General features: G+C 35.6%; 2 protein-coding genes across 3 annotated transcripts; one reads left to right on the forward strand and one right to left on the reverse strand.

Moving 5' to 3' along the window:
* Positions 1-363: 363 nt before the first annotated feature.
* LOC109852007 (orcokinin peptides type A-like) lies at positions 364-13,931 on the forward strand. Of its 2 annotated transcripts, XM_020422718.1 has the most exons (4): positions 364-602; positions 6,492-6,573; positions 10,558-10,675; positions 12,435-13,931. In XM_020422718.1, the coding sequence occupies exons 1-4, from the start codon at positions 534-536 to the stop codon at positions 12,688-12,690; spliced, it is 525 nt and encodes a 174-aa protein (XP_020278307.1). In that variant the 5' UTR covers positions 364-533; the 3' UTR covers positions 12,691-13,931. The 2 variants fall into 2 exon arrangements, with proteins under 2 accessions (XP_020278307.1, XP_020278306.1); XM_020422717.1 differs by lacking the exons at positions 10,558-10,675; positions 12,435-13,931 and adding an exon at positions 9,295-10,536.
* A 135-nt stretch (positions 13,932-14,066) lies between these two features.
* Positions 14,067-15,929, reverse strand: LOC109852005. The gene is made up of 5 exons (XM_020422716.1): positions 15,921-15,929; positions 15,051-15,113; positions 14,905-14,967; positions 14,656-14,769; positions 14,067-14,597 (listed from the first exon to the last, which is right to left on the reverse strand). The coding sequence occupies exons 2-5, from the start codon at positions 15,099-15,101 to the stop codon at positions 14,220-14,222; spliced, it is 606 nt and encodes a 201-aa protein (XP_020278305.1). The 5' UTR covers positions 15,102-15,113; positions 15,921-15,929; the 3' UTR covers positions 14,067-14,219.
* Positions 15,930-16,069: the final 140 nt, after the last annotated feature.

Raw genomic sequence — 16,069 nt, forward strand, 5'->3', positions numbered from 1 at the left:
CGCACATAAAACTACAAATAACGCTTTTCATTGTTCAGAGATATTGTTGATGCAACTTTACGTGCAAAGGCATTTACACCTTCAATTGTGTAACGTATTTATAGTTGTATCGTGAAAACGTTGGGGATTTTAAAAACCGCAGATGTAAAAAAAACAGCAAACTATTTGCAAACGCCGAGAGTGTCATGAAAATTTTGTGGCAAAAAGAAAAAAAGAAAACCAAGGAAAATCAGCTAATCGGTTTTGAAGGGTGCGAGTGGCGCCGTGCCTGCGTCTGCGCGACGTTTGCGCCCCTTCCTGAACACAGAGGAGAGAGCTCTATATATTTCGCAGAAGCGCGAGACTCGGGGCACTCCACGCGTTTTTCGCAACGTGAGCATCAAGAGTCTCGGAGGAAAACCGCGACCGATTAGTTTTCCCGGCTGAAAGGATCGAGAGTCACGAGGGAGAGTCATCTATTGTGCGACACTGACACACGCACACACTTACACACCGGTCATCGCGCGCCTCGATTGTTACAGACGCGGCGTAAAATGGCATTTTCTGGCTCATCGATCGCGATCGTTTTCATCGCCGCTTACGCGGCGGCTGGACCCGTTCAGGTAAGACGTGCCCCTCATTCACGTGTCGCCAATGTAACTCCAACTGCATTGACAATACTTTGATTAATTAAGTCGATCACTTATCATTCGACGATGAAAGTAACTCGTCAATTGTGAAAAAAATAAGTCGCAAAATGCAAATTTCGATTTTCTTCGATTTTCATTCTTGAGTTTTATTTTTAATGTAAAGAGTAGTCGAAATTATTTGACAGGAATATCTGTAATTGGCGAGTTTCAACGTAAAAAGTTGCGTGGGAATTTGACAACGTTTAAACTCGAATTAACGAGCTACTTTGATCAATTGTAATTTAGTTTATTCGAGATTCATAATTTTCTTTGTTATAAAATAAATTATGAAAAAAGTAAACTTCTTCAAAATGTTTAGTACATATAACTTTTGGTTTTTGTTGATCATTAAAATTATGTCCAAAACGCACATATGATAACGATATAAAATTAAAATAAAAATAATATATAATGCATCAATGTCACATATGTGGATACGGAAAAGTTTGCGTATCGACACGTTATCGGTTAAAAAATTTTAGCCAACATGCACGCGCGCGGTGATGGACTTTCAAGTAAATTTATTCGACATGTGTGCGCAGTAAAGCGCCAATGCATGTATAAAGGCGCTGAAACCCATCGAATTCCTTTTTGTTTTTATTTGTAAACAACGATATGTCATGTGTCACGCGATGTAAAAATTCCAAAAATGAAAACCTCGCAAATTTGCGCATCGATAACGCGCGCACAATACCGAAGTAACGCGATAATTTGCAATTGCGTAAAAACCTTCCATCTCGATTGTTTTACGCGGTACGCAAAAGTAATTAATAAGCAGCTCGCAATTTGCAATCTGCGGATTGAAGCAATTGCCCGTTCGGAATGAATAAATGCGCAATATAATTCTCGCGGCGTATCGCGTACGTGCAAACGAGCTTTTTTCCATGTAAAAGGTAAATCGCCACTTTTGCAGTTCGGATTAATTAGATTAAACAGTAACAGTTGCCGAATGTGTGCGCTCTAATTCGCAACGAGCTCGCGCAACAGGCGCGTATTCACGCTGCCTAATCATTATAATTGCAAATAATGGCTTTGCACGAACGACGTTTACGCAAACGTATAAACGATCGGTGTTTATGAATTTCGACAATAACAAAAATAAGATCAAATTAAACGAGAGATCAAAGTACATCCGAATTTTACAAACGCTATTGTTATATAACTATGCAATAATTACAGTGATTATACAATTATGCAATAATTGTATAATATAATTATACAATAATTAATATAATTATCGATATACAATTATATATGATTGCTGCGTGTAATCGAAGCAAGTTTCTCACGTTAATAACAAACATGATACCGAAATGAAATTGCATCTCTGATTTCACTAATAATTTATGATTGATAATGTAATGTATATTGCGTTTACTAAATCTCAAAATATTTGTAAATATTTGTCAGTCGTGTGAGTCTTTGCAAAAATAATGTTCAAAAAGAAACTACAAAACTATTCCGCGCTTCAGAAAAATTTCACTCAAGTAAATTTTTACGAACTACTTAATGAGTAACGCGCGCGTTTACTCAACTTTTTCTTTTTTCACAACATATATTATAATAATATTAATAATTAATAGAATTATTATAACAATAAAATATTTTAGCAGGCAATTACTCGAATTTCCGGCTTTTTTCCAATTAATATTTTATTGTTTCAAAATTTTCTCAGCGAAATTTTCTTAACAATATGTACACGACTAATTCAATATTAAGACCGTGCAGGTTGACTGTTTATTATAGCTATATGTGAATTTTATGTAAAATACGGACGGGATGATATTATTATATTATAAAGGTCAAAAAGTATCTTTATTCCAAATCTATTTATCTATTTTTTTTTCTACACACTGCAACAGTATTAAATTTTCCGTCGGGATACTTGTAGCAGTTGCGCAATCAAATTAAGAGCCGCCTTGCGCGAAAGAAAGCTGAAACTTTTTACGAAGGTAAATCCTTTATGAAGAACGTTGTAAAGCGGGTGAGAGATTGCAGTATCTTTGATGAAATTGCGGCGTTTTTTTCCGTCTTTGCTCGCAGAAATCTACTTGAGTTCTTGCTTGATGTTAATCCCGCCTCGTTTAAGACCCCTCCTTTGGGAACTTCTTATATATCGAGTATTCGTTGCGCGCGCTTTTACTACTTATGCCGACAATTCGTCGCTCACGGCGCGCCTCGGATGTGCCTCATCGCATTCGCAACTTGTTGCATCGAGCTGTTGTGCGATTGCGTTCTTCCAAGTTGCGAACACGCCAAATAGTCTTTTCGCTACTCGGTTCGCCACCAAGGTTCTTTTCTTTTCCTCGCCCGAAGACAGTATCTCTGCACACGCGCGAGACTGTTTAATGGTTTCCGGAATTAACTTTTTGCCGGATGAGCCGCGACGACGCACTTTGCCGCGACCCGCATTTCCGCAAATTGAAGCGATATCCCGGCCAGGTCTTTTCGATAAAAGCGCGTATGACGACAGTAAAATGGAGTTTCTGTGTTTCTGACGTGAATATAAGTGAGAAGACGGTATTTGAATGACACGGATAATACGTGAACACGAAATAAATAAACATGAATCGCGAGCACGTAAGGGAGAGCGGGAAAATAAAATTCAGTCGTCTTCGCTCTGCCGTACGTTTTTATAACTTCGGGAGGAAAAATTGCGAAAAAAGAAGCTTTGAAGAAAATTACACGCGTTAATATTTTATCTTAATGGGATTTGAAACGATAGTTTTTTCGAACTTTTAAACGAGGAAAGGAGAATTGTAAAAATGACTTTTCTTTTGGCGCGTGCATCTACTTCTTTCGCTGAGAAAATAATTTTTCGACTTCACTTCAATTTCACTTTATTTTTTATTTAAAGTAAATTTTAAATAAGATTTATATTATTTATTTAAATCTCTTGGCGCATGTGCATCGAGCAAAATTAAAAGTCGTCATCTTTTCTGTCTCTCTATCCTTTTTCGAACTAACGCGCGAACAATCCGAGAAACGACGTTGCGTAGAAACAACATGCTTCTTACACTAACGTTTTCTCCCGCATATTTCACCCCACGATACCATCGGCTGTCTCTAATGTGGAAACTTGAGGCAAGTACGTGGCGCGCGATACACAACGACACGCGAGATTGTAATTTGCAAGGACATTCGCGATAGCCACACGTACAGAGAGATATATTCGTTCGGGCAATAGCGACGAACGGATAAAGTTCGAATGCGATAGGATAGGTAATGCATGTACGTTATGGCGACCGTGTGGTTCCTCCGAGAAAAGTTTTCTCATGCATACTAATACTAGCGTCTATGGGAGGCAGCTGCGCGCAGCATGCGTATCAGTGATGATGATATTCGAATCCGGCGTTGTAATAAAGAACGGACGCTGCGTGTGCGCACACGAGCATATATTGGCTCGTCGTCGTAATCCCGGGCTTTTCCCCTTAAATCTTCCGATCTCGAAAACAACAGAGACGCGGCTTATTTACGTTTGATTTATTTATAAAACACTGCTTAATTGTATCATTTATTAAAAAGTTTCTTTAATTTAATGTCACATTTCTCACCGAGTTTGTTTGCAATTATACACAATCCCGCGTTCTCGGTAAAGAGGATTTTCTTGTTTCTCTCTCCTTCTCTATTTTCTTGTTTATTTTTACTTTACGACGACAATTTTACAGACTTTGCGTTTTTCCGTAAATAAGATTGTTACACGCGATATACGTCCCATTCTCTTCCCGCAGGACTTCATTTACTTCTCCGGTAAATTCTCGCGTCGGTTGCGCGCTTCTATTCGAAATAGGTCGAAACTTCATTGACTTCGTTAACTGCACTATTAATCGTCAGGTACTAGCGCTCGGGTACTCGACTCGTTGTTTAATAACAGCAAGTGCGTGATGAGAAATGTGCGATTTCATCAGAGCTTTGTTAAGCGATCGAAGCTGTGCAAGCACACACCAGACTCGTTGCCGACGGCGCGCTCCGGTTTTAAGGACAAAATGAAATCCGTGAAATTCGCAGAATTTTTCATGTCCTTCGGCGCGCTTCACGTGAAATTGTATTTCCCTCTCGCGTTCTATTAGCTTTCGGTATGTTGCGAGAGCTTGTTTGCGGTCCGGAAAGCCCTGAAGCGAAAAGCTCTTTCGCAAAATTCGATTTACTAACCGTTGCGAACACACAATAAGAGAAACAAAGACAGTCGTTTCCGTCGGCTTTCGTCGAATGTTCACCGTTTGGTGTAAACTTTTGAAGAAAATAAAAAACAAAGATTATTATTTTTCGACCAAACTGGAATATACGCAAATATGTACGCGGACAATTTTTTTTTTTTTCGAACAAACGTAAAACGGAAGATCTTCGACATCGACCTTAACCTTCGATAATTGGTCATGCGAGTCAAGTACAAGTGATGTAATGACAAAATGGTCGTACCTATTAACCGTAATATGTGTATCGATTCGCATGGAAAAGTTACAGTTGAACTTGAAGCGACGTTAATATTTAAGTGATTATTCTGAATTGAAGAAAAAAAATATTAAAAATTAAAACGGAACACTTATCGACACGCAAGTCATAAAACTCTCGTTTACCTATTTTCTTCGAAAAGCAATTTCCATAAAATCTAACAATTGATTATAGAAAAATAGTTTATATTATCTTATTATTTTATTTTTTTGCCTTTTATTGATTATCTCAGTTCTGCGGTATACATATAGAATTAATAATAATTCAAAACAAACAAACAAATAAAAATATTTGAATAAAAAAATATACAGAAAAAGTTTATATCGCTGACTGCCCTTGTCCGGAGGAAGCCAAAAATCTAACATTTGCCGAACGCTACCGTGCGACGTCATAAAATACAATTTTGCTATTTAGAGTCGAAACAGTGAAGAATAGTTACGTGTGAAGCTTTTATATTTAATTTCACGTTTTGTTGTTGCTTAATATTGAGACAAATGCGTCACGTACCTGTCACTTGACAATTGAAATGGAAACACAACGTCCGTTATTTTAAATGTAACTTTGCGGAAGGTTCGATTGGGATCGTACAACAAAACGAAGTTCTAATTAGTATAATGTGGCAACACTTTTTGCGACTCCGATAAGCTGTTGCGATAACAGTGGCACGTGGCGGTCGTCGCGCGACGAGAATGAGCTTTGCACGTGAATCTAAACGTCGTATATTCAAAAAGAAAAAAAAAAAAAAAAATCGATTTTGCCTTGTATTAATGTCCGCGATGACGTTCGGACTTTTACCGTCGATGGGGAAGCGAATCTTAAGCGAATAAATGAACTTTAGCTACTTATTATCATTTTGATACAATGCGATAAGCTCGTTAACGTTAAAGATAATAATGTAAACTCGCGACGCTCAAAGCAAACGGTGACGATACGCGACGCGATGCACTTTGCATTTTAACTAGAAAGATTAAGCCGATAAATTTCTTTAAACAGCACATATATAATGCAAAACGTTTTCTATACAAGGAGATACAAAAGATTTTTAAATTACGTATTGATGAGAAACTTTTTACCTCAACGCGCAGCATTTCCGCGTTTGTTTATAAATATTTATAAGAAAGCTAAAGTATACAATCTTTACATGTTTTTCACAAAAAGAAACAACAAATTATAAGTTTTATTAAAAGAAAATTAGCGTCTAACTCAGAGCAAGTAATTTACTAACAACATAGTAATGTAAGCAAACTTCCCCGTGGCCGCGGCTAGCTTTGTTCGTCCAAATGACTAAACCGGATAATACAGACCGTGCGCACTTATGTGCGCAAAATGCCTACGGCTACAATTAGTAAGTTTCTTCTCTCGTTTTTTCAGTTACACGACGGATCGAATACGTTGCAACGGGACGAGTACGGGCCGCTGGTGAACTTCGGTGCAAGATACTGGAATGATCGCGGTATGTAATGAGCGTGTGCGTTAAAAGTCAAGAAAAAACTCTCATTTACATAGATTACGCTCGTTAAAATGAAAGAAAACCTGGACGAAGAAAAAACTCTGTGAAAGAAATATCGTTAGCAAATATTAGCTTTGTAAAATTACAATAGATAAATACGAAATATGTAGAGCTATACTAGAGAGAAACTGAAACAAAAGGAATCATTAACCAAAAAAGCGAGTATTAAGCTTCACAACGCAGATATAAATCATGAGAACTATAGGGGTTTTTTTTTTTTTTTAACAAATATACACGCGAGCAAATCGTCAATTTATCTCTCATCTTAAACGCGCGTATCATTGCGCACGCATCGTCTAATTATAGCGAATTGTTTCAGGATAATATATCTATAAAACGATGCGTAATCGATATTATCACGCTTCGAGGCTACTACACCGGTGTAAACCGTGTAGTGATCCTTTGCCCTTTGATGTATCACATCTATACTACGTTTACGGTTTATCATCGGAATTGTGTGTCGAGATAGTTCGATATGACTATAAACCGCGCGCGCTCATACGTTTGTACTTAACGTTATAAACTTCGATTAATTACTTACACGGACATCAGTCGACCGTGTCGATGTGTTCGGCTGAATAGATAATTGCTGTGTGTCACGTATAATTGCAATTAATTGAACTAACGTGACATGAGAATATTATCTGGAAATTTACGTTTCTTGAACTAAACATATTTTGTGAATATATTAAATAACATATATTTAAAAAATACACACATGTGCATTTGAAAGAGAAAATTCAGACAATTCTAATTCCATGTATGAACATAGAACATAAAAAAAACATAAAAAAATATTGCTAGAATTCCTTAAATTTAATATTTTTTTTTTTGTTAAAATGATGAGTGATATCGTTAGACGTTACTTTGTGAATTTTTTTTACGACCTCGCCTATATAAAATATATTACGATAGTTATAAAAAATATATACGTGTAAATAATAAACGGATGGTGCAAAAAAAAAACATGTTTCAAAAACTACGCAAAACTTATATAGACAGAAAGCGGTTATAAAAGAAGCGGTTTTACGACGAAATCAAGGATATTACAGTGCATCCCTCTAACTGCGTTTTACGACTCGATTAGGACATTACGATCGACATTTCTAACGTCATAAAGTCACAAGATGCCCTCACTTATCTTGGAAAAAAACACAAAAAACCCACGCACCAACAGTTTGATTCGGTCGTTCGCGACAATTTCAATTGTTATCCGCACGCCAATTAATGTTTAAAATGTGTAAAGTGAAAAAAGTATTTACGTAAGATTACTTAAATTATTATTTTTCAATTTTATAATCAAACGACGAATCGAGTCTAACAGGTTAGGTCTTAGAATTTTAAATCGAGTGCTGATAGATTTTGATAAAATTATAAGAACTTCAAAAACGTCTTGACAATTGTTTTTCGATCAAATAGACACTGACTTAAGTAAGGTGTGGTCTAATGTTGTTAGAAACATTCTAATTTAATTAATAATGAGTTTTATTTAACGACGAGTACGCAAATGATGAGTCGCAGAAATGAGATGATATAATCAATATATCTCATGTCACTCACAAAGTCAGCGCATCATTTATTCACACTTTGTCATTCTGACCTTTTCGCGACTCCGATCTATTTTCTTTCAACAAGAGTTCGCGGTTTAGTTTTCTTTTATATTAGATTAACAAAATCTATGCCACTGATTCCAACGTCTATTTAGAACGCGTATGTTTTGATAATGATCGTCGCGTTAAATAGAAAATTGACGTAGGTCGATCTATCTAGTCTTAGTAAATTTGCGATATCAAAGTTTACTCCTCCCCGTTATTTGCGCGAGTGAGTGTCAAGCTCGTGGAAAATTGTTGCACGCGTCGATAAAATCGTCGACGAGAGAAGAGGTAAGCGTAATGACAGTATAGGTGCGTAAAAATTCGCTAAAATGTCATGCTATGCCTGTTTGCGTATGCCAGCGTACGCGAGCGTTCGCTTCGCATGAATGTGCAACACACCGTTTGCAATATTTATCCCCAACATCCATCGCACGACGAAGTTTGTTTCGCACACAGCATGCGAGCATGGTTTTTTTCTTTTTATCTAAAAAAAAAAAAAAAAAAAAAAAAAAAATGACGCATGAGAAGTCGAGAAATATAATTTTTGCACCAGCGATTGTACGAAAGACATCAATCGTTATAGAGAGTATATTGTAACAAACATATTGATGTGACAAATTCTGCATGCATTTTTTGTGTACTTAAATAATTTTTATTTTGCGATATCGCGCAACTCTGTAAATTTGAATTAAACAACATCGTTTTGAAAAAAAACACCTGACGTTAAAAAACAAAATTTAATAAAACAAATTTAATTTATCTCAGACATCAGATTTGTAGTGTGCATGACGCTATTGCGAGCGAAAAATTTTGATGAATTCAAATTTCGATATAAAACTAAATTGTGTCTATACACACTCGTTTTCTTTCTAGATTTATCTTGTATATGATTTATCGTTATTTGTATAGCACAATGCACGCACAAAACACGCGACGTGCATTGTAGATAGTGCGATGTAATTATAAACATATTGTAATAAAAGCTTTTTCACGAAAACTTGCATTCATCGAAATGATATTGATTTTCAGTCAACGGAAAATATTAATTTTGTGCTTTCGGTTATTGTAGGAACAAATCAGGGCGTGAAGCAAAATTTGGACAAAATTGGCGACGAGCATTTCGTAAGGGACACCGGCGTGCAATTCGAAAAAGATCGCTTTGCTCAACACATAGATTTTGACAATAACGAGAACGCAATTAATGCGCATGGCCAAACAGAAACAATTAGAAATCGCCCGTACAGTTACGATTTAACTACCAATAAATTACTTGCGTTTTACTTAAGTGATCGCGACAGTTTGAAGAACGCACGAGAAAGCGACGGACGAGTTGCGAGAAATCTCGATCAGATCGGCGGCGGCAATCTCGTGAGAAGAAATTTGGACCCGATCGGCGGCGGAAATCTCCTGAAGAGAAATTTGGATCAGATCGGCGGCGGAAATCTGCTGAAGAGAAATTTGGATCAGATCGGCGGCGGAAATCTCCTGAGAAGAAATTTGGATCAGATCGGCGGCGGAAATCTCCTGAGGAGAAATTTGGATCAGATCGGCGGCGGAAATCTAGTTAGAAGCATCGATTACACGAACGCTGAAAACCGGCATGCCGATCGCCAATCCGACGGAGATACCTTTGAAAATTTGCTCTTCGCGCGCAATCTAGATCAGATCGGTGGTGGAAACCTTGTGAGGAACTTAGATTCTATCGGCGGTGGAAACCTCGTTAGAAGCATGAATTGATTTTACAACGACGCTTGATGGAAGTGGATCCGAAGGAATCTTCGGAATGAAGAAACAGGATTTTCTCCTCAACGGTTTAAAAACGATCGTATTAAACGCGAAGAAAAGCTTCTTTTCAACATTGATTTTTGTTTTTATTTAGCGTTAAATGACACACTCTGAATTTTCTAACAGTATTTTATGTGTCATGCGCTCTCTTTCTCTCTTTTTTCTACATACGTAAACAATTAGAATCTGTCGTTCAGAAATACGTGTACACTTTTATTTCTTTGAAATTAAACAAACTTTAATATTAAATTAAGATTTTTTTCAAAAACAATATGTAAAACCGTAAGATTAATTAATTGTGATTGTACGCCACAGTTATATTTTAGAGAAGAGACAAGCGTTGTATTATTTTTTAATTGCTTTTTTATTTTTATTAAATATAGATGAAATATATGTGAATAAAACTTTATCTGCACAGGTGTATTCATTCTTTCAAAGTAATTTTTCGATCACCTTGAATTTTTCACAAAATATTATATTCAGTCACCCCTTTTTCTGATTAGAATTAATCTATACAAACATAGTACAGATTTTTGATATTTTTAAGGTTCAAGCAATCGTAATTTAGACGGTGGCCATCTGTCGCGACAGTTACCGCATCGAGGGTTGGATTTAAATGCCTTATCTGGAGTAAGCTTCGGAAACAAGAGGTTCGCTTCTTTCAGGTAGAGTATCATCGATAACACAGTTTAATGATAAAATGTGAGCGCACTTGAACGAAGGGAGCTCTCATATTTCATCAAACAAATTGTAATTCTATTTGAAGTAATAAAATTACTGCCCGAGTCACTTTTCTTCGATAAAATAGTTTTCCCTAGTGGTTCGAAAAGATAAAATCAATATGGCTGCTTCTCGTAAATTGAAAATTAAAAAATATTTTTATAATATTTATCTGAAGTTTTTTATCATTGACATTTTGAAGAATATCTAAATTTATTCTAATTGAATCTAATTATTTATTTTTTATACATTTCTATTGATTTTATCAAACTGCGTTTTAAGAACATTGTTTTACTCTGAGAAAAGAATATGTGCGATCCTTATTTTTTCCTATAAAACGCGTGATAAAATTTTTGAAGTGATTCTTGAAACACTACGTCTTGAATACTCGCTTGTTGAATGAAAACATTTGACCGGACCCTTCTATTCCGTGCATATAAATGTTATTTTTATTCTGGAACATTTTCAAGATGACAGTATAAAGCGCTCATACTTTTCTCTGTCATTCTCATTGAAATAAAAATAACCATTAAGTTGCCAATTGTTCGGTTTTAAAAATCGTTAGCGACGTAGTTTATCCCTTCCCTTCGGTTTCGTCACTCTCTCTCTCTCTCTCTCTCTTTACACTATTTGTTTCTATATTTGACAATAAAAATAAAAGCGTTATGCCGTTATGCATTCAACAATCGCGAACAATCGCGCACAAAGGAACTGATTTCTTTTCCACATTCAAGATATATTCTCTCTTTCGATCGTATTTCCGCCGGAAGTTTAATAAAATACTTCGTTTATCGCGTTTCCACTTGTCGAATGTCAGAGATATTCAATTACATACTACTAGCGTCGATGAAAAAATCAGAATATAAATAAATTCGAGATAAGAAACTTTCAACTCCTCATTGGATTGGTGGATGTAAAAACAAATATATTGTGATTGTGATTCTTATCTACAGATCTGTTTTGTTCTTTTTTTTTTTTTAAATATTCACATCTTATTCTTCCATATTTCCATTTGACCGGTTTTAATATTATTTTAGCAAAATGGAGATTGTGCAAAAATATTATATAAAAGAAAAACGAGAAAAAATGAACAAAAATGAAACATTTCAAATGATCCAAACACTATTCCGATAAAACGCGTTTTCTGTACGCGAATCGCTTTTTCCGTTTAACGCCGTTGCTCTCACAAATGTCGGAGGGTTGATATTGCAGCAGTATTCAATTGCATTTTTCGCTCGACCTCGTCGAAAGAAGGAAAAAATAAAATCAAAAAGTAATGCGTGTCGGTTGCAATCATATACCTCTCTCTCTCTGTCTCTCTCTCTCTCTCTCTCTATCTTCGCTTTCTCGTCTAAACACAAAGATCGATATTTCGCGCGTGTCTGACTAGTTTCAACAATATTTTCTTACCCGATTATTTTCAATCATAACTACTTATCGTATCCGTTACAAATTACTTGCAAGTGGTCGTAAAAAAAATAAAAAAGATTTTATGCTTCAGAAAGAAGAAATTGCTTTAAAAACAATTTAAAACTTACACGGAGCGAGTTATTCGATTATTTTCGATTATCTCGGTAATTTTTTCTTGGAAAAGTGCGAAAGTTCAACTAAATTATGTCATTTGCTGTTTCATTACATTTCACTTTATTCAATTTACATAAGACATTGCGAATCATTTTCCCACTAATTCGTCAATTGTTGCAGACGACCAGGTACAATAAATCTACGACCGGGCAACTTCGACGAGATCGATCGATCGGTGTTCGATCGTCTCTCGAAGAGGAACTTCGATGAGATCGATCGATCGGTGTTCGACCGTTTCTCAAAGAAAAACATCGACGAGATCGACAACGCGTTCGATAGCTTCTTCAAACGGAACTTCGATGAGATCGATCGGGGCAACTGGAACGGATTCGTCAAGAGGCTCGATAATTATCTAGCGGATGAGCAACAACGTTAATTGATGCGGAATGCCGAGAGGCGAGGGGAAGAGAACGAGGGAAACGAGAAGTTAACGGAAACGCCGAATAAAAATTATTGTAAAACGCCAATTGAACGCGATCGCTCCGTTTCGAAAATTTCAAAACGTTCTTTCGACGCAAATCGAAACACAAATTTGCATGATATTGCTGTCCTTTAATGATCACGTGCACGTTTAAAAGCTTTAAATCTCTATATGTGTAAAGTGTAAAACATGAAAAGTTTTTAATGTGGAAATATAAAAATTATATATTTCAAACTATAAAATATATCAAACAAATTGAACATCTACTGAAAAGTAGAAACTATTTTATCTGATTGAAACTTGAACACTAAGTAGAGCAAGATTTTTAGAACGCATTAGAACGCGGAGATGTGTCGCTGTTTATTTCGAGAAATTGTTCAACGAAACAATTGTATTAATTTGTTTATATTTCAAAAGAGCACTAATATGCAACATATTCTCGATGTTGTCGCCGATTATTTTTTAAACACACTCCGTTGTAAAAAACTAAATAATTAATCTATTAGCTTAATATGGACAGCGTGTGTTAATGTGTGTAATTAATTGTATATACATTTCAACTCTCTACTCGATGTGTAAATCGTGAAATTATATTGTGCAAAATTATATATATATGTAATTTAACTTTGACCAAATCTTAGGAGCAAAAAAAAAAAAAAACAACAAATATATGTCTTTTTGAGGGAAAAACTCGTTTATGAAAAAAGTTTTTCTCTTTTTCTCTGTGTAAAAATACTCAAAGATCTCTCACGTGTCTACGAAACGTGAGATAACACAAAGATATTTCTTCATAATTAATCCCTAGTATTACGAGTGATGTTCTCATCATTTTAATGAAATGGCCAATTAAATAAAAAAATATAATATTACGTGTATCGTATCCCCTCTACTCTGTCGTTCTGCAAAAATATATATTGATTAAATCAAAAGAACAAATTACTGAAGATGTAACATAAAAAGATTGTGTAAAAATTGAAATATATATTTATTATATCTGTGACCAGTTATGTGTTTATTATTAGAAGAATGTTTTGTGTAAACAACTTCTTATCTTGTAGATATTTCACTATCGTGAAAATTATGTCTGAGAGCTGTCTTTAAATATTACATAAACCGTTATTGCTGAAAAATAATTTTCTAAAAATATAATATGTTTATGCGGCCTTTTTATGTGTCATCTTCAAGTGTCATTATTTCTATTTATGTCATTTTATGTATATTCTTTCTGCTATATACTCGTGTATGTAAATTTTCGAATTGTATAAATTATAAAAGTTTTAATATTTTAATAAGATTGTTATATCTTTTAGTTATAGATTGTATGCGCATACCTAAATATATATATAAGTTCTTATATCTAAAAACATCTGTTCTCAAACACAGAAAATATTGTTCATTTATTTATGACGTTTTGCAATTACAATCTGCATTTTTTTGTAAAAGAAAACAATTGTCAAATCAAGAAATTTTGGACGGTGATTATTTCAAGCCTCGCATTGCCAAGACGGTCGAAAACCAATGGGTTTTGCGTCATTCGCGAATCTCTGGTCGTCCAGCAATTGCACTTCCGGATAAATAGGCGTGCGTGGTCTTTCGGACATCGTCACGTTCGAAAGATTAGCGGTATCATGTGACCGCGATGTGAGATGCTTGGAATTCGCGTTCTGCGCTTGAAAGTTCTTACCTCCCGCGGAAGCGACAGTCGATATTCGCAGTTTCCTCGGCGTTCGCAGACGATCCAATTGCTGCTGCTGAGGAGGTTGTTTCTTCCTTATCGTTGTGAGAACAGTTTTAACCTCTTCGTTGATATCGGCCGGTGTCTCGATTCGCACGTTTTTCGTGTTGTGATGCATTCGCATCAACTATTAAGAAAACAAATTTTTTATATTTTGCTTATACAATATTTAATTAAAATTTTACCTCAATTAATTCTTCCTCTAATTCAGAATAACGCTGCAGCAACAGACTCACTTTCGAACCGAGTTTTGTTAAATGGTCAGTGATGGACAGTTCTTTAGCAATGTCTTCTTTCATCTATACGGTTACAAAATTTGTATTTATTACAATAATGTTTAACTACTTTTTTTTATATTAAACTGTTCTTTGAGTTCAGAAATAACTTAAGTTATTTGTATTTATTTTATTACGTTTGTTAATTAATTTAAGTACCTGATCCATCCCCTCGGATATTTTTGAACTGATGTAATCAAGACTCGCACGCGATTCAGAGACCTAATGATTATTTGTATACTTTTTACACATACATTATGTAATCTAAAGACAATTTGTGATGTATGAGGTATAATATACATTACGATCGAATTAAATCTCTTAGCTTCAGTCATAATTTGATAATGCGCTCTCATTACTCGAAGAAACTAAAAAATATTACGTCACATCAATGTTACGTTTTATTAAAAATAGAAAATGTAACAGTGTAAAACTTACGCGTTGGCACATATACAACGCAATACTTGCGTTTATCATTGCAAAAATCACGCTGGTTAAACAGCGATAAATTAAATACATAATTATCTCTTTACAAAAATGATACCGAAGTATTGTAAACAAACATTAAACCCGAGTGTTTGAACAAAAATTGAACTTGAATATTAAAATCCTATTTGACAATGATGTGACTTGAAAAACAATGAATTAAAAATTTTCTTTTTCCCGTAAGTAAAATATATCTGTCAAAAATGTCAAGTTCAATTGAAGTTGAACGATAACAATCGAAAAACTAATTGCATTGCATATGTTACCGCACGTTAAAATAATATACTGGGATGACTCTTATTTGTATGTATTATATACATACTACAGTAATGTCATTGACCTCGGCCGCGCGGCCTTGTGGGGGGGGGGGTCACTGACCTCGGCCGCGCGGCCTTGGCGGGGTCATTGACCTCGGCCGCGCGGCCTTGACGGGGCATTGACCTCGGCCGCGCGGCCTTGTGGGGGGGGTCACTGACCGCGGGCGCGCGGCCTTGGTGGGGAGGGTCACTGACCTCAGTCACGTGACTGCGGTGGAATCACTGACCTCGGGCGCGCGACCGCGGCGGTGTTACTGACTTCGGTCACGTGATTACGGTATATATATATATATATACATATATGCGTATGTATGTGTATTATATATAAATATAGAATATTACATATAATATATATAATATTCTTTTTTTTACCCTTTTCCTTGTCACGTGTTGTTTTTCCACTTCTCTTTCTCACTATTTTTTGAGTTTGATTTTCATGCGTTATAAAATAAAGAAATTTGAAAAAGTAGAAAAAATCGAAGAAAACTGTCGTCATGCGTATCAGTTGTTGGTAACATTAT

Source organism: Pseudomyrmex gracilis, unplaced genomic scaffold, assembly GCF_002006095.1.
Source record: "Pseudomyrmex gracilis isolate BER0280 unplaced genomic scaffold, ASM200609v1 scaffold_23, whole genome shotgun sequence".
In the NCBI taxonomy this organism is placed as follows: Eukaryota; Metazoa; Arthropoda; class Insecta; order Hymenoptera; family Formicidae; genus Pseudomyrmex; species Pseudomyrmex gracilis.